This window comes from Haliotis cracherodii, unplaced genomic scaffold, assembly GCF_022045235.1.
Source record: "Haliotis cracherodii isolate W230 unplaced genomic scaffold, xgHalCrac1.p SCAF_2, whole genome shotgun sequence".
Taxonomy (NCBI): Eukaryota; Metazoa; Mollusca; class Gastropoda; order Lepetellida; family Haliotidae; genus Haliotis; species Haliotis cracherodii.
This window is the reverse complement of record NW_027266275.1, coordinates 71,850,229-71,877,068: the sequence shown is the minus strand read 5'-3', so window position 1 is coordinate 71,877,068 and position 26,840 is coordinate 71,850,229. Positions and strand designations below refer to the sequence as shown.

The following is a 26,840-nucleotide window of genomic DNA, read 5'->3' as shown; positions in this document are numbered from 1 at the left end:
GTAGGCATAAAAATTAGATGTTAATGATAAGTCTTTTAAAATCCAACAACTCTGCTGTTATACGTTCATTAGCCATATTGTTGAAACATATATTCTCAGATAGTTTTTACATATCATGTATATTACGTGACTAAACAAATGAAATTGAAAATGTTAACTTACAATAGGCCATGTGGCCTTAAATACCGAATAAAATATCTTATGTTACCTTTTCTTGTTTAGATTGTTACTAAATGAACACAAAAATTATTATCGTGCGTAGTTACTCCCAAACGTTTTTCTTTAAAGGACCATTTTTCATTTTTTGAAAACATTTTGTAATACAATAATTTTAGTTTTGATTAATAAATTTGAATTTCCATTTATCACAGAGTGACAAGTGACAATCTAATCTTGAGAACATGATAAGATCATCTGACAAATATTCACAGAAACAGTTGAACAACATCTGGATGTAACTGAATACCATTTGCACAACTATTGTGGATTGCTGATGCTAAATAAGTTTTATTGAAGGTAAAATAAAAACGTACTGAACTTACCTTTTCGGCGTACGCCAACTTTGCATTCAAACATATCAGGCATTACACTCTTGTCTCGAACGCACGTCTGAACATTTCTTATAGACTATATAACAATTTCACTTACATTAAAGACTATACATAATTTACACCTGCGTATAGAAGCAAATGCTTTAGAGAAGTCAACATATAATGCCTAAAACATTCCCCCTTCCCTGCTGAAATAGCGTTGTTCAAAGGTTGCAATATGGAGACATTGTCAACTGCTGAATATCCCTCCCTTAATTTAGCTTGAGATTTAGAAATTCTATCCGTGATATCACAGACAAGACTTTTTTTAAATTGTTAATGTTATTCTCCTCATATTGCTTCTTATGTTCGAAATATTCATTTCTTTTATGTCTGAATATAACATTTCTTTTGTTTCTTATGCACCTGAAATCCTCCAATTAGTGACTATCCTTATATTTTCTAAATCTTTTCAATGCTATACATCTTTCACTTTTCAGCTGTTCACTTCCAGTATCAAACTATTTATTGTTCCAGCTAACGTTTTCATACCGCAGCATCTAATTCATCTTTAATAAACTCTATACGTCTATCAATGTAAAAAAAAAATCATATCGACTCATTTATCGAGAAATTCTTGAATATTATCTGAAAGCAGGTCTTCTGTCAATCATTCTGTATAGAATAAACTCCCCCAACCCTCCCGTATTTTCGGGCGATATTTTGCCCGAGGCCGTAAGGTCGAGGACCAAATATCATGAGCAAATACGGGAGGAGTATATTCAAGTTATTAAACAGAATTTCGTGCGTCTTGCTTATGAACCATAACTCAATAGGAAATATCGTGAAACAGGGTCAATAACTAAATACAGCATTGATGATATTGGCTTCTAAATTACAGCGCGGAAGCGTGCGTCAATTCACATGCAACTTGAACATTGGCAAGAAAGTGCATATTGGAGTCCTTTATAAGAAGGCACATTCGAATTCCTAACATCCAGTGTGCTTACGACGCGGTGGTGTCAAGGTGTTTGAAGGTACTGATACCGATGAATATAGTATGTAACTGATAGAAGTTGGAGCAGTGATGTATCGGATGAAGACTCAGTCCGCTTAACTCGGGAAGTAGAAAAGAAAGAGACCAGTATAAATATTGCGTAAGACGGACAGTCAAACACGTTTTGGGAAAACAATGACCGAAACGGAATTGCCATTGTCAATTGTTTCCATGAAATTTCAGTTTGGTTATAAAAGACAAGATAAATAATGTAGGCTTCCAACACAAATCTGTTGCACTGAAAACGATAGCAGCTGAACCAAACACTGATTTTCCAAATCGCTATCCAGTCAGACTACATGAGAAGTATATGGATTTGAGGTATAGTTTTCAGAATACACTATCACATTTTTTAAAGAAATTTTAAGTATCTTTTCCTTAATAATATTAAGACTGTCATAATGCGATGAAAAAATCACACAAGCTACTTTAAAACATATACCACCCAGTTAATGGATTTTATTGATTGGCGTTATTCTGTGTTCACTTTAATTTAATTATGTAACGTTTTTAATTTGCTGTAAAGTTAAATATCTGACAACATTATATATAGTATTTCGTTTGGTGAGCTGATAACGTTTGTGATGCATTCCATGTAAGGCCGGTGAAATATCAACGAGCACTGTACTATGCCAGGTGGACGCAACACCATGTCTGGCTTGGTGAAGAGACTGTGTAAGGCAGCAGGGTGTGAGGACTACTTCACAAACCACACAATAATGTGACACGCAGCTTTACCCCGTGCTAAATCCTCCCTCGAATGGTGTATGTGTTATGATATTATTTTAAAGAAACTCGATCAATAACATGTCAATATGCAACCGTTCTGTCATTACGGTAAAGCAGAGTAGTTACCACCTTAGTGCTAAGATCGCTTTGTGGAATGGTCACACTGCGTTAATAGACAACACAGGGAGATTGTTCATTAAGTGATTGAATGTTATTTAATGACACAGCCAGCAGTGAGTGAGTGATCACGGTTACAGTATAAGTGTTTACACTTCACAACTTTTGAGGTACAATCAAACATCTTCTTTCTTTGGGGTTTTCAAAGCTGCCATTTGACTCTTGCCCAAGTTGTTGATCAGGGTAACGACATTGAAGGATTCAGTTAAGCTTTCAAAAGGTTTGTGTTAGACACGTGGGGGACATTCCCAAATTTGACAAAGTGATCAGTTGATCAGTGACAAATATGATATACGATGCAATTCCCTATTTTGACTGGTACAAAATGTTACCGTTTATTTCAGGCCAGCAAATGTTTTGCATGTGTTTGTGACGGGTGCCACCGGTGGGGCAGGATATTCTTACCTTTTAGCGAACATCTGGTATGATGCCTAATTGATAGTGATTCATAAACACATGCTCATGGTGTAGTCGGAAACGTTTAATCGACTGTGCTTTGTGCAGAGGTTTCTTATCAATATGAAAAGGGTTCTCTTTCTCTTTTTCCCCATTACGAAAAGCATGAGATACAGGAGACAGAATGAACATGGTATCAAATGTAAATGTCAACACGCGACACAATGTTGAATATGTAAGACAATGATAGGTCAACAGAAGACATGTGACACACTGAAACGTCAACATACTACTAATCATTGAATATGAAGCACACGTCAACAGAGGACACTGTTTTGACTATGTAACACACTGATACTTCAACAGACGACCCAGTCTTGAATGTGTAACACACTGATACTTCAACAGAAGACAGTGATGGATATGTTATACGCCGATACTTCAACAGAAGACACAGTCTTGAATGTGTAACGCACTGATACTTCAACAGAAGACAGCGATGGATATGTAACACACTGATACTCCAACAGAAGACACAGTCTTGAATATATAACACAATGATACATCTACAGAAGACAGTGATGGATATGTAACACACTGATACTTCAACAGAAGACACAGTCTTGAATATATAACACAGTGATACATCAACAGAAGACAGTGATGGATATGTTATACACCGATACTTTAACAGAAGACACAGTCTTGAATATATAACACACTGATACATCTACAGAAGACAGTGATAGATGTGTAACACACTGAGTATGTGACATATGGATGCGTCAATACAAATATGATTAGGTTCTTATTATTACAAGGATGTGTGCCATTCAGTTTACTGGGTTTACATGTCTTTGGCATGTTAGAAATGTGCTATCTTAAGAAAACCAATCACTGTTGTCATGATGAACAGCGAGAGAAAGAAACAAAAGAAAACACTGTCAGCCAGTCTGCTGACTCGCATCCAGGTCATTGATGGGGGATTCCATGATTCCTTCGACATCCTTTCCTGTGGCACCGTCTCCTGGTTTCCAACAGCAGGAGTGCCACAGAAGCATCTCTCCCAGGCACTTGTTATACGCCCTATCCAGGAGGGAACAGGCCTGATGGCAGCGTCCCGATAGAACACTTGCACGATCCAGATGGTCAGAAACACGTAGATAGAGCTAGTTAAAAACAGGCCAATAATAAAGATAGTAAATACGGGTATACTGTCAGCATTCTGAGGCAGCAGTCCAGCGACGAAAGACAGCGATACCGTGAAAGACAGCAGCACTGTGATGGCAAAGGACAGCTTCTCCCCGGAATCCACAGGAATGAGGAACACCATCACATTCACTAATCCCAGCATCAAGACAGGCAGGAGAATTGTCAGTATCACCAGGGATGGCTTTCTCTTCAGTGTCATATTGAAGTTTATAAGTGAAGATGATTTGCCGATGTATTCAAGGACCACTCTCTGAGCAGATGAGTCAATGATATCCCATTGGCTGTTAGGGTTAAAGAACGATAACTCTATAGAATTATTGATCGGTTTTAAATCAATTTCATCTAGACTATGTCCCCAATCTAACGTAATGTAAGTACACATCTGTTCATCCAAAGGAAAGTTAGTAACATCCATTAGGCAGAAAGTCTTGAAGGTATCGCCAGGGAACCAAGTCACAATTCCATTGGCTGTCACTTTAATGATTCCGAAGTCGAGTCCCAGGGGTTCAACACTATCCACGACGTTACGAATAGTGATGTAAGGTCTCCACACCATCCCATAGTCAGGACTTATTTCACCGACTCCTCCATACTTGCTGGCGTTCCAAGTTAGGAACTCATCTTTCCAGGTCACAAAGAAAAACCCATTAGCTGTTACTGTCTGAGTCACGTCATCAAAATCGGACATGCTAAGAAGATGAAGTTGTAATGAGACCGTGACAGCATCACTGCTGTTCTTGACAGGTCTTACCTTTGGGTTGTTGTTTTTGATGATGTCATTGTGTAGTTGATGTATATGATGGTCATCTTGACCCTTGACAGTTAACAGCAAGAACAGAAAACACAACCCATGAAGTTTCAAATTCAAGGGAAATCCTTCTTGTTTCTTGTACATCCCAGTTAGACATAGCATACACGTAAACGTCGTCTGTCTCATGATGTGCAAGCCTGGATGATATTGATACAAGTGATGAATAATAAACAAGATCTGTATATATACAGTGGTTCCCATTAATGATGATGTGTTGATGCAAGCATAACTACAGTTTGGATAATGGAATGCTCTATTGTGTGTACACATTTCAATATGTTGTACCTGTAATGACAATAACCACGAGAAACATTAACATTCATAGAATAATCTTTGATCCATGTGTAAGTGCACCCATGAGACCAGTTTCCTAATAGGGTTCTGATGGACTGCCAGTCGCTGATCAATGTTCATTAGTAATCTCTGCTGAAAGGAGAGTCGATTGCACGATTTCGACAATATCATGATCATGTATTCATGAATCATTATCAAATAGTAAAGGTAGCAGGTTTCCACGAAACGGTGAGCGTATCCTGTCTCACCGGTGGCATGCGTCACTTACACATGTAAAAGCAAGTCAACTGTTCACCTGAAAAAAACGGGAGCACAATGTCATGGTGCAAGTAAAAATCGGGAAGTGCATCCGACATCATTTTGTCAGTGAGGCGTCAAATTTGGAAATGCCCTCCATCGATTATGAAATTATGTCTAACTAATAAAATTGTTTCGGCAACACTTACATATTTTTGACAGGCATCGATTTGTATTTAGTACCAAAAGCGGGACTTTTCTTTCGTTTGAAATAAACTAAGCTACAGTAGAAATTACATGCGATAACCGGATTTTCAGAACTTAATCCCAAAGTAAATACTTAATCATGACGTTCATCAAACCTTTATTTTTAGGTGTATTAGAGGCTGATATTTAAGGTTTTAAAATGTGAGCATTTCATTGGGCGACGAATCATTTGAAAATAAAGGCATCTTCAAATGTTAATATGCTTCAGAAAATCAACTATTATTTATAAACAGATAGTACCTGTACTAAAACAAGATGATCATGCATGTGTCCACCATGTTAACTATTGGCTGCCCTTTTCGCCCGATTGAATCTGTTTCGGCGGATGTTTGACACTGGTTGTTCTCTTGTGTTCTCTATTTATATTTGCTATATTTTCACACATGCTGATACACTTGTAATTATAATTAGTGCTCCTGTGACTTCATTAACGTTATCACTTAAAGTGTCTGACTAAAACAATTATATTATGCAAGCTGACAAGTTCCCATTCAATGAAGAGATGATACATTCTCTGTTGAAACATCATTCTACTCGTGTCAGCTGTGCCCGTGAGAATGATTGCAATGTATCCCTTACAATCATTGTTAAACAATATCATACGCTGACATATAACACAACCAAAGTAAATACTTAATCATAACGTCCTTCAAATGCATATCTTTTAATGCTTATGATATGTTTACACAAAGCTTGTCAATTTACATCGGCACTTAGATATGTGTGTTTTCCATCTGCTTTAGTCAACCCACACATGTAAACACGGAGTTTTGATCTATCCATTGTGCAAGATAACAGAGATGAATCAATAAAAGTATAAAGTATTGACCTTCGATGATTGTTTTTTGATCTTGCAAATTACATAACATACATTTCACCCCACTTCAGACCCCGATTTAATTGAATAATTACCCCAGACACAAACAATGCCAAATGGGAACCTGTCAGGTAATCTGAGTGGTGCTACCACTTATATACCTGTAATGAATTCATTAACTGAGCATCAAGTGAATGATAACAAAGATACAGGTGTAGGATTATGCCAGGAAACATGGATGGCAACAAGGAACTAGCAATCGTATTATCCGCACAATACGAAATCCGAAAACGCTTTTACCGCGAGGATACTTTCAGGGTATTTCCAAATACTAGTAATGACACCTTGTCAGCTCCAAGCGTTCTTTTTGTCTGTTTGTTTAGGTTGAAGAAATTGATTAACATGTCCCCTTTGTAATATCGAAATCTTCATAGATCACGGTAAGCAATCAGTGTTCAGAAATACTTATAGAAGATTGCCTCAAAGTTTATTTACGCTGTCCTTAAAGACGGTAGCCCAGTCTATTGTCACGCTCGGTTGCGTTAGCTAGCAAATCTACTCACGTCACCTAGTGAGGGATAGCGGGAGGTGTCCGACAAACCCCTTTAATGCTTTACCTTGGTTTCTTTCTCAGTATTAATAAATTTTTAAACTCTCTCTCTCTCTCTCTCTCTCTCTCTCTCTCTCTCTCTCTCTCTCTCTCTCTCTCTCTCTCTCTCTCTCTCTCTCTCTCTCTCTCTCTCTCTCTCTCTCTCTCTCTCTCTCTCTCTCTCTCTCTATATATATATATATATATATATACATACACACACGTACCAGTGTGTTATATATTTAGCACTTTGTCTTTCTTTGACGTTTCGTCTCTAACGTATTGATTCCAGGTCAGAAAAGGCCCGCTAGACGGTATCTGTTGGCAGTTCAACGTGCTGTCTATTCCCGTACTGATGTGCACTTCTATCGATGCATTCATTTGTTAACTATATTTCTCTATATTTGGTATCTGTGGCTTTGCAATTGTATTGATATATTGGCACTTACATAGCGACGTGCATGCACGTGTGTGTCTGACTGCTTGTGCTAGCCCGTATTTACGCCGGTTTTGTAGTGCTAACCAATTGAGATATCATCCTGCAGATTAACATGGATACCCCACTCAGACACAGTATACTAACTCCGAATCGTCCAGTCCTTGTTTTAATCCCCTTAATACTGAGATCCAGGCATGGTAGCAACAGAATTACGTCTTTTAACCGTGTTGTCTTTTGAAATGACGCGGCGGGGGATCGAACCGCCGACCTTCCCCTATCTTGGCAGGTACTCTATTTATTGGTCCATTTGATTAATATATATAGTATTTGTATTGAGAAACCCTTTCTCGTATGTGACATATGTATTACATATATGTCGGTTAAACAATATTCGTATTGATAAACCCATAATATACTCATGTGTAATTCTAATGTATCCGTGCCTTCATGGATGTGCTATGCCTGCTGAAGTATCAAATTAATAGTATAACATTGGCTTTGTGTATCCATATGACAGACGGGGCGATCGGGTAGCCTAGTTGTTAAAGCGTTCGCTCGTCACGCCGAAGACCCGGGTTCAATTCCCGACATGGGTACAGTGTGTGAAGCCGTTGCTGGAATATTGCTAAAAGCGGCGTAAAACCATACTCATTCACTCACTCACTCACTCCCCACATGACAGCGTTACTGTATGTTGATGGTCGTATTAATTTAGGTGGAATAATGTTGCTATTGATGAGTGAACGTGTCTTGTATTGTATATGTATTATGTTTCCATTACGTAGTATATCCTTTTCATTGACACGTGCATGGGTTTGTAGCATCACAACCGTTTTACATCTCCAGACTCCAAGGTAAAGTGATGACTCCCGTTTCAGGGGTCGTCGTTGTCGCCGTAACAATGCATCCTCGGTCACAGTCACCAAAGTTAGACGATGTTGGAAAGCTTACATTCCCCTGTTGTTCTGATAATGTACTTGTGTTAACGTTTAACACCAACGATGCCAAACCGAAAGATATTATGAAACATTGAGATACGATCAGATTCTTTTTCTGAAAAAGATTGATCTGTCAGTAGAAATATCTCCAATTCTGTGCTTGTTTTGGCTTCCATCATCGTTGACCTCGTGAGATTTGATTTATATTATTCATGTCGATGTTGTTTTTTCAGTTGATAACATGACACATTCAGGAGGCAATTTATCAGGATAAACTCATCCAAATATGCGCACTTACATAGTTAATTCATCACATGGTCCGGATAAATTGTGGAGAAGTATGTGAGGTACAATTAATACATGCATTATTATCTCCCCAAAAGGTTCTGCTACCTTTGCAGAGAGTGTTCAGTACACTACACCCACATTCATCCGAGACTAACTAGGTTGGAGATATACTGTGCACTGAACTCACATCAGCGTATTCTTGGAAAGTTCCGAAAATCATTACACCCAAGCCATTGTTAAATATTGGCAAATGGCTAATACTATAATGAACGTTTATTCAGTAGTTAGAGTTGATACATGACACTGAGAGAGACAAGTACATATCATTAAGTACATACAGAACGCCGAGGCCGATATTTGCCAGGTAAACAATCAACCAGTCATTTGACACCTGCAATATCCTTATACAACACTAATTTCTCACATCAGTCATCTATAATGTTAAATTCCACAGAATATAACATTCACCATAAATCAATTACCCACATGTGTCTGTCCCAACAGCAGAAATTCCATGTGTAGCAAACTTAACGAATCAGAAGGCAGATGCGAGATGAGTTATCAAGGTAAAACACGTATTCAATTTCATTTATATCGTCCAAACTGAGTAAGATAATTTCTGTGAAGAAACATCTGATTTTTGAGTGACTGATTAAGACATATTCTGAGAATCAGATTGTCCAATCACCGTCCAAGAATGATTGAATGAGTGAGTGAGCTAATGAATATTTTTTTGAGCCGACTTTAGCATTAGTTCAACAATATCACGAGTGGGATAAAACGAAACGAAACGAAACGAAACAAAAACAAAAACAAAAACTCCAAAATGATGTACTCGTGCAAACTCACATAAACGCGGGATAGAAACATTATGGATGTAGTGCTTTACACCAAATATGTTGTTTTTCTTCGTACTCAGTTTGTGATTTCAGACATTAGTCAGTGGTTAGGTGAAACAAGATCACAATGATGTTATGCACGGTTCAGGGGAGATGTATTTGTTACTCAGGCGCAAGTATCGATAGAATAACATTAGGCTGATGAAGCCATGTGTTTGTAGTAACGTAATTGAGATTGTTGTATCTGCATATTTTTAAATATTTGTAGTCAACTATGAGACCTTTTGGGTGAGAAATGAACCTTTTGGGTGAAAAATCACATTTTGACTTCTCATTATATTTAAAAACTACAGTATCTTAGGAACACAAAAAAAATCACAAGCTTCAGTTCATATTTAGTAAAGGAATACATTGCATAAACTTTGGACTCATTTTCTGCAAAGTCCAATTTAAAATAGTTTATGAAACTCTTTATGTAATAATTGCACTTTTTAAATATACTCCCTGATTAATTGAAAGTAGGACGTGTATGCTAAAATTTTGTGAAATAAGGTTTTATTATATTACGAACTAACAAGAGAAAAGTTAGATGTTTTTGTACAGTCCTCACACATGGCCATTTTTTTACGGAAGTAAGTTGACGTCAAATGTCCCTCTTAATGACGTCACTGCAATTGTATCCTAGCACCCACAAGGTCCCTTTTCTCCTGGTTGGTCACATTTGTTATTTCCAAAGAGGGATCCGTCTTGACTGTATCGACAGGATGCACATATGTATTTATGTTTCCATTGCGAAGTAAATCCTGTTTTTTGACATGTGCGGTTCTTTGTATTATTGAAAACGTCAACGCTGGATGTACATCAGTCTCGATTATCTGCCAAAGCCTGATTCAGTTGGACTGTATTCCTGGTAGCCAACCCGGGTACTCTCCCAATGTGTATCAACAGTTCGGGAATTACCAAACCTAAGGCACCGAGAACAATGGGGAGTCGGACAACTTGGCACTTGGGATGCAAGCGTGACATTTTGAAAGCGAGGCCTGGATATTTGCCATGTTTTCCCTCAATCTTGTCAATCACAATAGTGTCAAAAGGGACGGAAAATTCAATGATATAGATTATTTCATTGGATTTAACAAAAAGGACAAGATCAGCTTGTTGGCCTGGCTAGGTCTGAGGCTGTATACGGACCTATTCCAAAGAATTTTGTATTTATCATTTTCCTTGAGTCTCTACATTATCTGGGTCGTTCAATGGATGGACATCTGTTTCCACCCTGTCGCGTAAGATACTGTGTTTGTGTTTGGGCATCCACTGACAATGTGATGCATTACATTTTGATGCAAAATCACACACTGACAGTTTCCAGTGGTCCTGGGCAGCAAACAGAAAGCATACGGTTTCACTTTTCAGGTCAGCCGACTTAATCAAAGCGAAGACTTTGCAGGGTTCCTTTCTTCTGAACACACTGCACATAAACGCGTTGTAGTGGTCGTTCGATTTGATATGGCACTTCACTTGGTTGACACAGAACTATCAGCAAAGTCAACATTGACATTGAGATTAGGTCCCACATTCTTGGCTTGTTTAAGAAAACTACGGAATGCCTTGTTTTCATCATGAGTCTTGACACATTTCACAAGATCGTCAGACAAATAAATGTGTGCAAAAGTGCACAATACAATTCTACCACGTAGAGCCTCAACGTTAATCAAAACACGCCCTCCCATTATAATTGGTAAATATAAGCGATTGAGAGAAGAGCGAGGGTGGTGGTATCTATTATCTGACATGATTCTTCGTTTGAGGGTGTCACTATCCTGAATTTCTTCTTCCTCTTTATAGTCGGAATCGTACAATGGTCTTATCAGCAAATAATCATAATGGAACTATTTTAATTCAGATATGCTATATCAGGTTATCTCGATTACACAGCTCAGTGAACCTATAATGTGACATAAGACTATATTGGAAGGATGCAGGCATGATACAAAAAGGGCCGGATGGAAATAATACCTTTTATTGTTGGTGATTAATTACAAATATGATCAGTGTGAGGGGACAATGCACTACAGAGGTGAGGTGAGGTGAGGTGAGGTGAGGTGAGGTGAGGTGAGGTGAGGTGGGGTTTAACGTGGCGTCCAAGATTATTGCAGTTATATAGCGACGTGCATGCACGTGTGTATGTGTGTGTGTGGCTGCTTGTAGTAGTCCGGACTGATGCCGATTTATAGCGCTTGCAGACTGAGATACCATGCCACAGTTTAAGATGAATACCCAACTCAGACACAGTATACTGACTCCGAGCCGACCAGTCCTTGTTTTAGCCCCTTAATGTCGAGCGCCAGACAGGGTTACAACAAGTACCATCTTTTAACGTCTTTTGGTATGATGCGGCCGGGGATCGAACCAAGGAACTTCCGCTCAACGGGCGGACGCTCTACCACTAGACCACGGAGGTGGTCTTGCACTACAAAGAAGAAAAAGAGTCCCTTTATTGATCTAAATGTGCTTGTTACAATTAATGACCTCATTATTAATAACAGTCACGTTTTCAATTACTACATATTCACATGTTTCCGAAGTCGTCAATGCATTAATATATCACTGACACATAGCTGTAGTTCTCTGTTTGTTGTTCTTTGTAGGAATTAATGACCACATTTTGTTATATGATCGGCACAAGGACATAAAATTCTGCCGTTAATAATGCAATCAAGTGAATGTACATACGTGGGCTTCCTAGTGTGTATCACGTAGTATTCACATAATGGTTGATGATAGAATTACACAAATGCAAACAGTGAAACATTTTAGTTAATGGCGTTTACAATTCAAACAATAAACGGGTAAAAGCATATTTGATTTACTACCTTCGTGAGCGAACCGGAAAACAACCCAGTTTAGCTGATTGACACTATAATTCGCCACCACTGGCTTGACGCCCAGTAGAGTGGAATGGACATCTCGGGTACCAGACAGAGAATATAAATGTTGCGGCTGTACACGGAGGTAGGGATGCATCGGCTGGAGGTAGTAACATGTGGACTGTACCTATTGTTGTTACTGGGGACCACTAGAGGTCAGGATGACCACCATATACTTCGACTACACAATGACATCATCAAAAACAACAACCCCAAAGTCAGACCTGTCAAGAATAGCAGTGACACCATCACGGTCTCATTACAACTTTATCTTCTCAGCATGTCTGATTTTGATGAAGTAACTCAGACAGTGACAGCTAATGGGTTTTTCTTAGTTATCTGGAAAGATGAGTTCCTAACTTGGAACGCCAGCGAGTATGGAGGAGTCAGTGAAATAAGTCCTGACTATGGGATGGTGTGGAGACCTTACATCACTATTAACAACGTCGTGGATAGTGTTGAACCCCTGGGACTCGACTTCGGGATCATGAAAGTGACAGCCAATGGAATTGTGAATTGGGCACCTGGTGATACCTTCAAGACTTTCTGCCAAATGGATGTTACCAATTTTCCTTTGGATGAACAAGAATGTACTTACAGTACGTTTGATTGGGGAAATACCTTAAAAGAAGTGGATTTAAAACCGATCAATAACTCTATAGGATTAGACCTGTTTAACGCTAACAGCCAATGGGATATTATTTACACATCTGCGCAAAGAGTTGTCCTTGAAACCAGCGACATGCCTCACCCATTTATAAACTTCAAAATGACACTGAAGAGAAAGTCCTCCCTAGTTATACTGACAATTCTGCTGCCTGTCATGATGCTGGCATTAGTCAATGTGGTGGTGTTCCTCATCCCTGTGGAGTCTGGAGAGAAGCTGTCCTTTGCCATCACAGTGCTGCTGTCTTTCATGGTATCCCTGACCTTCGTCACTGGACTGCTGCCTCAGAACGGTGACACCTTACCTGTATTTACTATCTTCATTGTTGGCCAATTTGTAATGAGCTCTATCTACGTGTTTCTGACCATCTGGATCACACAGGTGTTTTATCGAGACGCTGCCATCAGGCCTGTTCCTTCATGGATGGGTCGTATAATAAGGGCCTGGGAAAGATGCATCTTTGGCACCCCTGCAGTCGGAAACCAGGAGACCCTGACACAGGAAAGGATGTCAAAGGACTCATGGAATCCCCCATCAGTGACCTGGAAGCGAGTTAGCAGAATGATGAACAAACTTTTCTTTTGTTTGTTTTTCATGCTGTTCATCATAACAACTTTGATTGGTTTCCTTAAGATAGCATATTTTTGACATGTCACAAACTACGGCCACGTTCATCACATGAGCTATACGTAGAAACCATGAACTCATAGTATATATCACTAGTTGTCTACAACGTAATAGGAATAGGTTGATCGCATACGAGGATGTTTAAAGTTGGCACATGTCTGTTTACGTACAAGTTTACAATATTTTTGGATATTGCCGAAGACATCATTCACACACTATAGTGACAGTTCTGTTTGTTGTCTATTTACGTACTGGTGAGGTATGTGATATTCGTATTCCTTTTTTATGGATATTTCTTTTTACATGTCTATCCACGTGTTCATGTGTAAGTGGTATTTCCATTGTCTGTTGATATTTGTTTGTTAGTTTGTTGTTTACGCCGCACTCAGCAATATTCCAGCCATATGACGGTGGCCCGTAAATAATAAAGTCTGGCCCAGACAATCTAGTGGCTGATGTCAAAAGAATTGATCTGTGCAGTTGGGATACGTTGACTCTCAATAAGCAAATCAGCGAGCCTGGCCACAGGATGAAGTTTGTAGCCATATTGAATGTCCAGACATCCTACTAAGATATATGACAAGAGGAATTGCAGAACGTTTCTATCCAACAATAAATGCTTGGTACGAAATTAAAGAAAACTTAAAACGTTTATGAACTATTCTCTATCTAGCGAATTGAAAGGTTTCTGATAGTGGTAAGCCAGAAAATCTAAAAAGCCTAGTTACTTCGACTCTTCAGTATGCCTTCCAACAACAAAACCTTCTCGGTCTTCACTTATTATACAAGGTAATATCAGTTTTATTCTAAGGTCTTGGAACTCGGTGTGGGCCCTCCAACCACCAAGGCAGTCCAACTTTGGATTTTCCCCGATTTTCTCCAGGCCTTAGTGGCTCCGTTCTGTCAAGCCATGACTTACCAGAATACATACGTAAGCTACGTACGTACGTTAAGGGTTCCTGAGTTACTTAGATGCCACGGCTGTGTTCATCATATGATGTTCACTGCAACGGAGATTTCTCCTTACGTAGCGTCGGGGAACTTCTTTCCTTACGTAATGTTGGAGGTTCGTCCTTCCTACTACGTACTATCGGAGGTACTTCTTTCCTCCTACGTACTTGACTATTAGCATAACCGGCCAGTTCCATGACATTAAAATATAATATGAGCAACTATAGTTACTGAGGTATGTGTCACTACTTTACAATACATACAACAATGCACCAATACTCCGATTTACATTTTACTGAGTCGAGCTGTTTATACTTTGATCATGTTGTTGTTATTGTTACAGTGGCTTTACGTTATTACAATCTGTATGTGTATATCATTACATTTGAAAACAATGCATAACTCAAAATTCTATCCTCTAAAATACAATTTTACATGAAACAAAAAAATGTAAAAACTTACGCCATGAGTAGAAATCTTCCACAATGTTCGTCCATGCCTTAAATGAACATACTGATTCTGGCTGACTGTACAAATTATTGCCCTGCCCCGCAATTTAAACTGACCCCAAAGTCCAAGCTACCCCTGACCTCCCTATTGTTACACCAATTAACTCCCCAACTATCAGCCGTACCCAGTCACGCTTCCCTGAATCTAACCTGTTCCCATAGTATGACCTGACAATATCTAAAAACAACCTTAATATACTAATGTAACCATACCATTATACATCTATCTAAAGTACTAAGATATAATTAATATATACAAGACTATCTGTGATCTTGACGTATACTTTGAGTGCATTTACCTGCGAGAATATTAAAAGCTTTTCAATCACTGTCAGTATATTGTGATTTGTGTTCCCATCTGGAATAACATGGTAACGTTTCATAATCTAATTTAGAAGGGTAGCGAACAAATGTTTATTTGCGAGTGTCGAGTTGATAAGCAGAGGATTGGAATGGGTACACAAGGTTAGACAAGGTTTTCCTAAATTGCTCTGTCTGTGTCCCTGTGTCGGTGGAGGAAGGATTTTTGGTGGTTGAGGGCACTGGAGCCAGGAAAAGTGTCCCTTTTGCCCAACACACCACTTTGACCCTAACTTCACCTAGACGGGTGGTAGAATGGGCCGGTTCTATCAATCGGCTGGTCACGCCATGCCCTGTGCAAGGCATATTTCGATTTTGAATATATCCTTAAGATTTTGGAAACATTATAAATCTGCCTAGAGTCCTATGCCAGAAGGCGGTTGCTAATGGGCCATTCTGGCATTATTGAGCATCGGGTTCTATTTGTCATCAGCTAACTGTCTCCGGGGCGGAACCAGCCTTACTTATATACTGTTTGACAATTTTATTTCCTGTGTCTTTTCTGCTGGAGTATAGCACCCCTGAAACCCTGGTGTTTGTAGTCGGCTCCCACTGCAGCACCGTCCTTGTAGACACTCCATGGTTGGTGAGGAGCAGGGTTGTTGAATATCAGTTCTTCCATAATGGATACCCCATAGTTCACTTGTTCTGGATAAAAAATAAATAAAAGAAGGCATATTGATACAGATGCTGCATTACTTTCTGCTGAGGAATCTGTACAAAATATTGATTTGTGGCGTGGCCATGATTTCTAGTTCTAGAGAGGGTTGAAGGTGAGCCTCTCAAACCCAACCCCTTTGTAGTTTCAAAATCTTTTGAAAGTATTTGTGGTACTGTAAGAAATGTTACTCGTCTCCGGTCCGGTTCCCTGCTTGTGGAATGTGCAAGGAGATAGCAATCTCGGAATCTACTCAAAGCCAAACATTTTGCAAATACAGAGATTGTTGTTTCTGTGCACAAAAACCTCAATTCATGTAGGGGCATTGTACGTGAAAGTGCCTCACAGACATGTCTGTAGAAGAGATTGTGGCAGAATTGAAATCTCAAGGTGTTTCTTCTGTGAAACGGTTCACCATGAAAGATAGTGATACTATCATTAAAACAACTACGTATCTTTTCACATTTACCCTCGCAAGCTTCCTTCCTCCATTAAAGCCAGTTATTTTAGCATCGGAGTGGATGTAACAAATGTCAACAATTTGGACACGGAGCCAAATGCTGTCGCCATACCCAAATTTGCTCCCGCTGCAGTAAGACCCATTGTAGGACAGACTGCACGGATACTATCAAATGTGCTAACTGCAGTGGTGATCATATGTCAACCTCCAAATCATGTCCCTCTTTTGTGACATAGACAAAAATTCTAAAACTGAAATTCACAATTGATATCTCATTTACAGACGCGAAAAACAGCTTAAACAGCTATTAGCTGGATATCCACAGATCAGAAAATTCTGTATCAAATAGATGCTGACACCTGCACTTAATCAGCTGCACAAACTGAACCGCTGCCAGAAGCTGTACCTTTGCAAGAACGTGTTATTCAACCAGACTATGTACCTGAAAAATGAAAACTAATAGACAACTTACGAACAAAGGAAAAAAAAACAACGAAGGAAAGAAGCAAAGGCCCTTAAACATGTTGAGGAGCCTTTGTCATTGAATGTTCGTCTGGAGGTTCATAAAACCTTTCAACCTCTAGACATGGAGGTCACTCCATCGCTACAAATACAGCATAGAGGACCTTCCCCCCGCTCACGATCTCCAATTGAGCCTCCATGAGTTGCTTTCCCAATTTAATACAATGGAATTGTGGAGGATTTCAGAACAATTTTAATGATCTTCAGCTATTAATTCAAGATTTCAAGCCATCAGCATTTTGTCTTCAGGAATCCTTCCTCAAAACCACAGATAAATTTGATTAGGGAAGACTACAATGAAATATTTTCCATCCACGAGCTCCATACTGCCCTTGGGCATGCTCATGATCCTGCTGCAGGAACTGATAACATCCATTATCAACTCCCGAAACATTTACCGGAATCATATTTAAAAACCCTACTGTTGATATTTGATGATATTTGGACATCTGGTAAATTTCCTTCTTCATGGCGTGATGCCATTGTTGCTCCCATACCGAAACCTGGACGGGATCATACCGATCCATCAAATTATAGACCAATTTCATTGACTAGTTGCGTTTGCAAAACCATGGAACGCATGGTCAATAATAGACTACTTTCTTAGAATCCAATAATTGAATAACAAATATTCAATGTGGTTTTCGTAAAAATCGCAGTAGCATTGACAATTTAGTTCGATTGGAGTCATTCGTTAAGAATGCAATAATAAACAAGCAACATGCATTGTTTCGATCTTTTTCGATCTAGAAAAAGCATATGACACTGCATGGAAACAAGGTATTTTAAAAGATTTACATGACTTTGGATTGCGAGGCCGCGTGGGTTCTACCCTGTCTGATCATTATCATCAGGATCAGGGTGTCCCACAAGGCAGTATTTTGTCTGTCACTTTGTTTAGTATTAAAATAAATAGTCTCTCAAAAGTTTTAAATGATTCACTTGATGGATCGTTTTTCTGGATGATTTTAACGTATCTTGTCGAGGTAAATAATATGCATACTATAGAAAAACATTTACAATTATGTCTCAATACAATACATAAATGGTCTTTAGAAAACGGTTTTAAATTTTCGAAATCTGAAACAAATTGTATTTACTTTTGCAGGAAGTACAAGCCTCACAGAGACCCAGAATTAGTTTTGGATGGCATTCCTATTAAGGTTGTCAATGAAGCAAAATTCTTTGGTATACTTTTTGACAGACATTTGACATTTTTACCTCACATCAAACATTTAAATAATAGATGCCTGAAGGCCCTAGATTTGATGAAAGTTGTTTCCAATTCAAAATGGGTGGGGATCAGAAAACTCTACTCCACCTGTACCGATCGCTGATTTGCTCTAAATTAGATTATGGCTCCATCGTCTATGGTGGAGCCTGTAAAAGGAAATTAAAATTGTTTGATACCATTCATCATCAAGGTCTGAGGCTTTGCCTTGGTGCCTTCAGAACTTCCCCCATTAGTAGTCTGTACGTTAAGGCTGATGAGCCATCCCTGAAACATCGTCGCTTAAAATTAGTATTGTAATATGTTACAAAACGTTATTCTAATCCAACTAATCCTGCATTTGAATGTGTATTTCACCCCTCTTATGAGGATTTGTATGGACAAAAACAGCGCTTATTCCTCCACTTGGAATAAGAATGAAACCTGCCATTTCTGATGCTAACATTAACCTTACAGTTATATCTTCCATTTAGATTTTGTCTTCTCCCCCGTGACAGTTTACAAAGCCACAGGTCGATCTGACGTTAACCAACCTAAAGAAATCAGATATATACCAATCAGTTACTTTATCAGCAGAAATATAGTGAACAAAGAGGCACCTTTAACACTTACAGGGCGGTGGTGCAGTTGCTAGTGCCACTGTCATTGGATCCAACACCCTGTCATCAAGAATAACAGTCGCCAGTTCAATTTTTACTGCAGAATCTAAGGCAATTTTAACAGCTCTCCAATATATACATACACAATCTAAACATAAACAGTTCATCATATTTTCTGATTCCCTTTCCTGTCTTCAGGCCATTAAGAATATTTCCTGTGATCATCCACTTTTACTTGAAATAATAGAATTACATAATGATCTTGCTACTAGCCAATATGACATCGTCTTTTGTTGGTTACCAAGCCATGTTGGTATTATTGGTAACACAATGGCCGATGCTGCTGCAAAGGCAGCACTCAACAAATCTGTGACACCAGCCTGGTAGTAGATATTACATCAGATATCTAATGCAAATGAAGTGGGACACCAAAGTAGGTATCAATAAGTTACATGAAATTAAACCAAATACTGGTTACACCTACTTGGGCTGTCAGTCCAGATTTGAAGAGGTCATTCTTAGACGATGTCGTATTGGTCATTCCCGATACACCCACGAGTATTTATTGAAAGGTTAGGATCATCCGTTTTGTATCTCTTGTGATGAGAGAATCACGGTCAAGCATGTCCTGCTTGACTGTATTGATTTTGCCATCAAAAGGGAATCAATATTTCAACGTTTCATCACTCAAGGATCTTTTTAACTTAAACTCTCATTTAATTCTTGGATTTTTAAAAGAAATTGAATTGATTAATGAATTTTGATGTAGAAAATTATAAATTTTATAAATCGTAGTACATGATTATGAACTGAGATTGTTAGTTGTTGTACCCTTGATTGGGGTTGAAGTAGCGTAATATTAGTATCCCCCTGAGAGGGTGCGTAGGTCCACTTCATTCAAAGTATTTTATATATACCAGGTTTTTAATCGTATAATATTTGTTTGTTTTAATTTTGGCTAAACCTCTCCATAATCACCAGTAACAGAGAGATGGTGTAAATCCTGCCGGGGTCATATGCAAGTAGCAAAGGTACTGTAAATCCCCATGGTCCCCAGGATGGGGGCCTACCTCTAGGTTGCTGGGGATATGTAGCCCAATTTTACATTGTATTGTATTGTATTGTATTGTATTGTATTGTATTGTATTGTATTGTATTGTATTGTATGAATTGTCAAGTTTTATGGTCATTTACTAGTTTTAAACCTACATCTGTGATAATCTAGTTCTTTTACTGTCCTTTCTCGACAGGTTTGTATTCTAAATTGATGTATTGTATAATTTGATATAGTCACTATATCGCTGAAATATTGCCGATGTGACTTTAAATATTAACTCACTCACTCACTCTTGTGCATATGGAACAACAGCATTTTAATATCTTCATAATGCAAATGTTGTTTTAATTGAAAATATAATTATAAATACTTCAAATCATACATTTCTTGTACCAAATGCAGTATATGATCGCACTTTAATTATTATCATTATCCCATAAAGATTGGGCTGAACTTCTTGTTCTTGTTTGGAGTATTAAATTAAATAATAAATTTATTTTCAGTAAATATTTGTAATTGACGGGATATATATTTTCTATTTATGTAATGACTGAATGTTCGCTAAGGCTTGCATAGTTATTAACAATCTGTTCAAGAAGTATAAATTCAACATTTGAATGCCGCTATTTAATCGGCTTACACTTCTCAACTTATGTAATTCTATTATTAATACTAAGGGCTTAAAATGACTTTTTTTCAGGTTTTCTCTTCCATATAAAATTGAAACAGATTTTTGAGTTTATCTATGAAAGTAACTGCAGGATTTAGGAGGGCAAAATAGATTACAAAATTTTGAGCGTAAGAGTGACTTTAGAACAGTGTTTCTCCCGTTTCCCGTAAGTTTCAGGCTTACCATATATTCATCTGTTTCTCAATTTTTGTTAGTTTTTCGTTCTATTTCTTTTCTTCCATACAGTCTAGATCAATTTCAAAATAAATTCCCAGAAGTGTATACTCGGTTTGTGAGCAATCAAAAATCCATTTTTTACTCATTTAGTACTCATTTTGTTTTATCCACAATTACCCTTGAACCAGAAAACGCGCAAAATTTTGCAATGTGTTAAAACTTTATAAAGGCATTTGTTTCAGTTCCGTCAAATGTAAGCGTTGTATCATCGGCGGATTTCTACTGAAGTGAAACTTTCACAAAGTTAATTAACAGTAGTGAGCCAGGATTCTGAAACGTGTCCGTACGTTCCATCAATCTCAGATAAGTCCAGTTACTTCTACAATATACCTATCAACAACAAAACAGTTTCGGTCTTCACTTAATATACTGGGTAATTTTTATTCTATTTGCAATGGCTGCAGCGCCAGCTTTCTATGAAGTATTTAGAAGGGAATTAGGACGCCAATGTTTCAGATATGTTTTAGGTTTCTTTCTTTTCAGGATGCACGTTTTCACCCCTGCTACTGTGAAATTGATAATGTACCCTTTTTGAAGCCACGATTAAATGATTTCAGTAAAATCTCTTCTTATCCTTACCAAATGCTTTTTAAAAACTCCGTTGTAAAACCACCCGGTCCTGGAGTTTTTCACGCTTCATATGTTTCTATGATTATGATATTTGAGTTCAAATGTGTTAATATTGGAAATTAAGGTTTTTAAAACAAATCAGTTGGTGCAGTGTACAGCTTTTCGTAAAACAATTTCGTTTTGTTTAGTATTGCCTGAGCTCTCATGTTTTTCCAATTCAATGAGAGATTTATTCTAGATTCTAATTTCAGAAAGTATTTGGTTGTCTTTTCATGTTCAATCCATTTAGCACTAGATCTGATCAACATACCGTGAATTAGTTGATTATTTATTTCATCCAATTTGTTTTCCCCATCGTATCAATTTGATTTTAAATACATTTTCCAGCAATTTCATTGACCTTATCCAATTGTTTTTTGTAATGTTTCTAAGTTTGTTTCTTTTTTCAAATTCTTTTCATTTATCTTTGGCATTTTTTAGTAGAGGAATAGTAAATAGTTTTACCTTCAATCATTAATAACAAGGTTTCCCAGAGTAACTGATCACACTATGTGCAAAAAACAACACACAGTTGGCTGCGTATAAATAAAATATGGTAAAACATGATCCATCTTGTACTACTCACACATTCTATTAAGTTGGGGGACACGGGTGGCCCAGTCGTCTAAGGCGCCGTGATTCGCTTGCAGAGTTGCGTCCTCTGGACATGCCAGAAACCTATGATGGTGGGTTCGAATCCCGGTTCACCCCGATTATGTTTCTAGGTTTGTCAGCACCATAACCATGCTCGTGGGTTTCACCGAAGTGGTAAACGTATGAGACCTGCATCACTTCGGGCTTTCCTCCCACATTAAGCTGACACGCCGTGATATAACTGGAATAATGTTAAAAGCGGTGTTAAACCCAACTCACTCACTCACTCTATTAAGTTGTAATAATTGTGATCATATAATCAGTATGAGGGCAATGCACTAGAAACAAAAATAGAGTTGATTGATCTTTATTTGCTTGTTACTATGGATGAACTTCCATTATAAAAGTCATGTTTTCGGCATTTTGTATACAGTTTGGTGCTGTGTCAATTTCTATATATTCACATGTTTCTGCAGGCATTATTGCATTAATACATCACTGAAAAGAAGCTGTAATTGTCTGTTTGTCATTCTTTGTGGTAGTTAATGACCACATTTTGGAATCGGCACAACGACATTAACTTCTTCCGTTAATTGTGCAGTCAATTGGATGTACCTCCATGGGCTTTATAGAGTGTATCACATAGTATTTACATAATGACTGATGATAGAATAACACAAATACAGCAGTGAACCATTTCGGTTAATGGCGTTCACAATTCAAACAACGCACAGGTAAAAGCATTTGTCGTGAGCAAATCAAGAACAGCAATGACACAGTCATGGCCTGAATACAATTTAATCTCCTCTGCCTAACATTTGTGTCATCTGTAAAGCGCACAAACATAAACTTAATGTCATCTGTTTATTTAGTTGATATTTCACTCCAGTGATACTATCAACTCAACTAAATACACTTGAAAGGTAACTAATCTCTCGCTTGGCAGCATCAGTGCATTGAGCACTGGTGACATTATTGATCAATGCGATGATTTTGCAATTCATCTTAATTGCGCAGGGGGACAAGGGAGTGCTGTGTGGGCAGACGTTTTGTACCGTGTGTTTTACAGTGCTTCGGTCATTTGGAGCAGAACAACAAGTATATAGCATAGAGTGACGCACAGTACGTTATGCTGCTTCATAGTAGAGCTCGACACTGCCTTGCTTCCTAGTAGTGGGTGCACATTGCTCGTGAAGTACAAGACAGAGAATGTATGTGTCGGGTCTGTACACAGAGATAAGGGTGCCTCGACTCAAGGTTGTGGCATGTGGACTGTACTTACTGTTGTTACTGGGGACCACTAGGGGTCAGGATGACCACCATATACTTCGACTACACAATGACATCATCAAAAACAACAACCCCAAAGTAAGACCTGTCAAGAACAGCAGTGACACCGTCACAGTCTCATTACAACTTCATCTTCTCAGCATGTCCGATTTTGATGAAGTGACTCAGACAGTGACAGCCAATGGGTTTCTCTTAGTTATCTGGAAAGATGAGTTCCTAACTTGGAACGCCAGCGAGTATGGAGGGGTCAGTGAAATAAGTCCTGACTATGGGATGGTGTGGAGACCTTACATCACTATTCGTAACGTGGTGGATAGTGTTGAACCCCTGGGACTCGACTTCGGGATCATGAAAGTGACAGCCAATGGAATTGTGAATTGGGCACCTGGCGATACCTTCAAGACTTTCTGCCAAATGGATGTTACCAATTTTCCTTTGGATGAACAAGAATGTACTTACAGTACGTTTAATTGGGGAGATAGTCTGAAAGAAGTGGATTTACAACCGATCAATAACTCGATAGGATTAGACCTGTTCAATGCTAACAGCCAATGGGATATCATGCACACATCTGCGCAAAGAGTGATCAGTGAAGCCAACAACACGCCTATTCCATTTGTTAACTTTAAAATGACCCTGAAGAGAAAGCCATCCCTTGCGATACTGACAACTCTCCTGCCTGTCCTGATGCTGGGATTAGTCAATGTGGTGGTGTTCCTCATTCCTGTGGAGTCTGGGGAGAAGCTGTCCTTTGCCATCACAGTTTTGCTGTCTTTCACGGTTTCCCTGTCTTTCGTCACTGGAATGCTGCCACAGAACGGTGACAGTATACCCGTATTCACGATCTTCATTGTTGGCCAGTTTGTAATGAGCTCTATCTACGTGTTTCTGACCATCTGGATCGTACAAGTGTTCCACCGAGACGCTGCCATCAGACCCGTTCCCTCCTGGATGGGGCGTCTGACAAGGTCCTGGGAGAGATGCTTCTGTGGCACTCCAGCTGTGGGAAACAAGGAGAACTTGGCGATGGCAGCTTGCGAATGTCCATCTGTGTCTTGGATTAGGGTTAGCAAAATGGCCGACAGGATTATGTTCTGCGTGTTTTTTATTGCTTACACCTTAACAACAGTCATTTCTACTCTTAAGATAGCATATTTGTAAAATCCCCCAAAACCCAACAATTTTAAGATCTCGTGGACTTAACCACTCAGGGATTCATTTCTGGCTATTTTACCTTATCACTTGTTGTTTGTATACATGTATGTTTGAAAGTGTGTTGAGGGCATAGTTCAATTGTTCCATGTGAATGTTCATGGATACACCAATGTTTCATTCTTAAGATTGTTCATGTGTTATTCCATTGGGTACTTTATGTATTATCCCATGTGTAATTGACGCTTTCCTGTGTCAGCCCCAACAGTGTCTTTAACATGTAAATGTTGTGGTTGTACAAGTTTATAGGCGTGTATATATGGTTATATAATATATTTGTTGACGTATCCATTTATTGATCACCTGCATGATGTCCATGTGGTAAGATAATACTTTAAGCTGCGTAGGTAAATTTTCAAAACGATCCTTGTTGAACTTAATCTTATTTTCCTTTGTTGATTAGGCATTTTCGAAACTCTCTGCAACTTGTCTCATATAGTACAAAACCACGACACCTATCATTGACGGAGACTCATTTGTGTTTGAATGCTTTTCAATGACGTCACTGGGATTTCCCAACAAACATGGACAAACAATGTAAATGTGGGATAACACACTCAATGATGTTTCCATGCGTTGGAAGACAATTTTGTTGGCTTACATTTTTTATATCATTGTGGAAATAATCTTTTAGTGGGGTGACTGCAATCACAGTGCTGCTGCTTATCACTGTATCCCTGACCTTCATCACTGGACTCCAACCAAAAAACGCTGATAGAATACCCATTTACGATCTTCATTCCTCCCTGTTTGTGACGAGCTCTATCTACGTGTTTCTGACCATCTGGATCGTGCAGGTGTTCCATCGAGACGCTGCCACCAGGTCTTTTCCCTCCTGGATGGGGCGTATAACAAGGACCTGGGAGAGATGCTTCTGTGGCACTCCTGCTGTTGGACACCAGGAGACCGTGCCACAGGAAACAATGTCGAAGAAATAATTGAATCCCCCATCAATGAATTGGAAGCGAGTCAGCAGATTAAACAAACTTTTTTTCTTGTTTGTTTTAATGCTGTTCGTCCTAACAACAGTGATGGGTTTTCTTAAGAGAGCATATTTCTGACATGTCAAACACTACGCGTGAGCTTAAAACGTATAACATATGAACTTATAAACTGTAACCGAATAACATATAGGCAATGCGAACATACGACACCAAACCACTTGATGTGTCAGTGTTAGTATATGTAACTAATTGACTACATCCTAATGGGGAATAGATTGATCGCGACCCATACGATGTTGTTCATAGTTGACACAAGCTTGTTTACTATTAAGTTTACAATATGTTTGGTCTTGCTAACGGCATCGGTCACTCACTCTATTGACAGTTCTGTTGGTTGCCTAATACCGTACTTGTAGTGTAATTCAATCTACGTATTCCTTTACTATGGATATTTCTCTCCACATGTCTGTCCACGTGTTCATATGTATGTGTTTGTTTGTTAGTTTGTTGTTTAACGCCACACATATTGCTGGCAATATTCCAGCAATATGACGATGGTCTTTAAATAATCGAGTCTGGACCAGACAATCTAGTGCTACAAGCATGGTCATCTTTTAAGATAAGCAAGGGGTTGTTGAAGACCTATTCTAACCCGGATCTTCACGGTTGTTTTATTGAAGCATCCATGCATTATATATTATATTTCTACTGAAGTATTACGTCAGTAGTATAGCATTGGTTTTGTGTATCCCTATGATGGTCATCATTACATCTTGACAAAAGTTTCAATTCGGATAGATTTACATTGTCAGTAATAAATCCTCTTTATTGACACGTGCACGTGTTTGTGATTTCATGACCTGTTTGTAAACTCACCTGAATGTGAGGTTAGCTGACATCATAGGTTCATACTCGTCATGGAGAGTCGCCATTGTCGCCACATACATGTCTCTACTGAATCAGATTAGGACACCGTTAGTCTAAATGTCACTTCTGACTGCTTGCATTTTATCTTGTTAATAATTGCATCAATCATCAACAACTATCCCTCCATCATGGTATCGACATTAACTCATCACTTTCTATGCATTCATGT

At 38.6% G+C, this 26,840-nt stretch overlaps 3 protein-coding genes across 3 annotated transcripts; 2 read left to right on the top strand and 1 right to left on the bottom strand.

Moving 5' to 3' along the window:
• Positions 1 to 3,640: 3,640 nt before the first annotated feature.
• Positions 3,641 to 5,038, bottom strand: LOC139469586 (neuronal acetylcholine receptor subunit alpha-7-like). The gene has a single exon (XM_071251791.1). It carries the CDS (start codon positions 5,036 to 5,038, stop codon positions 3,755 to 3,757), a length of 1,284 nt encoding a protein of 427 aa, XP_071107892.1. The 3' UTR covers positions 3,641 to 3,754.
• A 7,573-nt stretch (positions 5,039 to 12,611) lies between these two features.
• On the top strand, positions 12,612 to 13,916 carry LOC139469585 (neuronal acetylcholine receptor subunit alpha-7-like). The gene has a single exon (XM_071251790.1). The coding sequence runs from the start codon at positions 12,612 to 12,614 to the stop codon at positions 13,860 to 13,862; it is 1,251 nt and encodes a 416-aa protein (XP_071107891.1). The 3' UTR covers positions 13,863 to 13,916.
• Positions 13,917 to 23,487: 9,571 nt separating this feature from the next.
• On the top strand, positions 23,488 to 26,516 carry LOC139469584 (neuronal acetylcholine receptor subunit alpha-7-like). The gene has a single exon (XM_071251789.1). It carries the CDS (start codon positions 23,508 to 23,510, stop codon positions 24,747 to 24,749), a length of 1,242 nt encoding a protein of 413 aa, XP_071107890.1. The 5' UTR covers positions 23,488 to 23,507; the 3' UTR covers positions 24,750 to 26,516.
• Positions 26,517 to 26,840: the final 324 nt, after the last annotated feature.

Excerpts from the sequence above, each read along its gene's own strand:
- LOC139469585 (XM_071251790.1), top strand. The coding sequence starts at position 12,612 with ATGTTGCGGCTGTACACGGAGGTAGGGATGCATCGGCTGGAGGTAGTA.
- LOC139469586 (XM_071251791.1), bottom strand. The coding sequence starts at position 5,038 with ATGAGACAGACGACGTTTACGTGTATGCTATGTCTAACTGGGATGTAC.
- LOC139469584 (XM_071251789.1), top strand. The coding sequence starts at position 23,508 with ATGTATGTGTCGGGTCTGTACACAGAGATAAGGGTGCCTCGACTCAAG.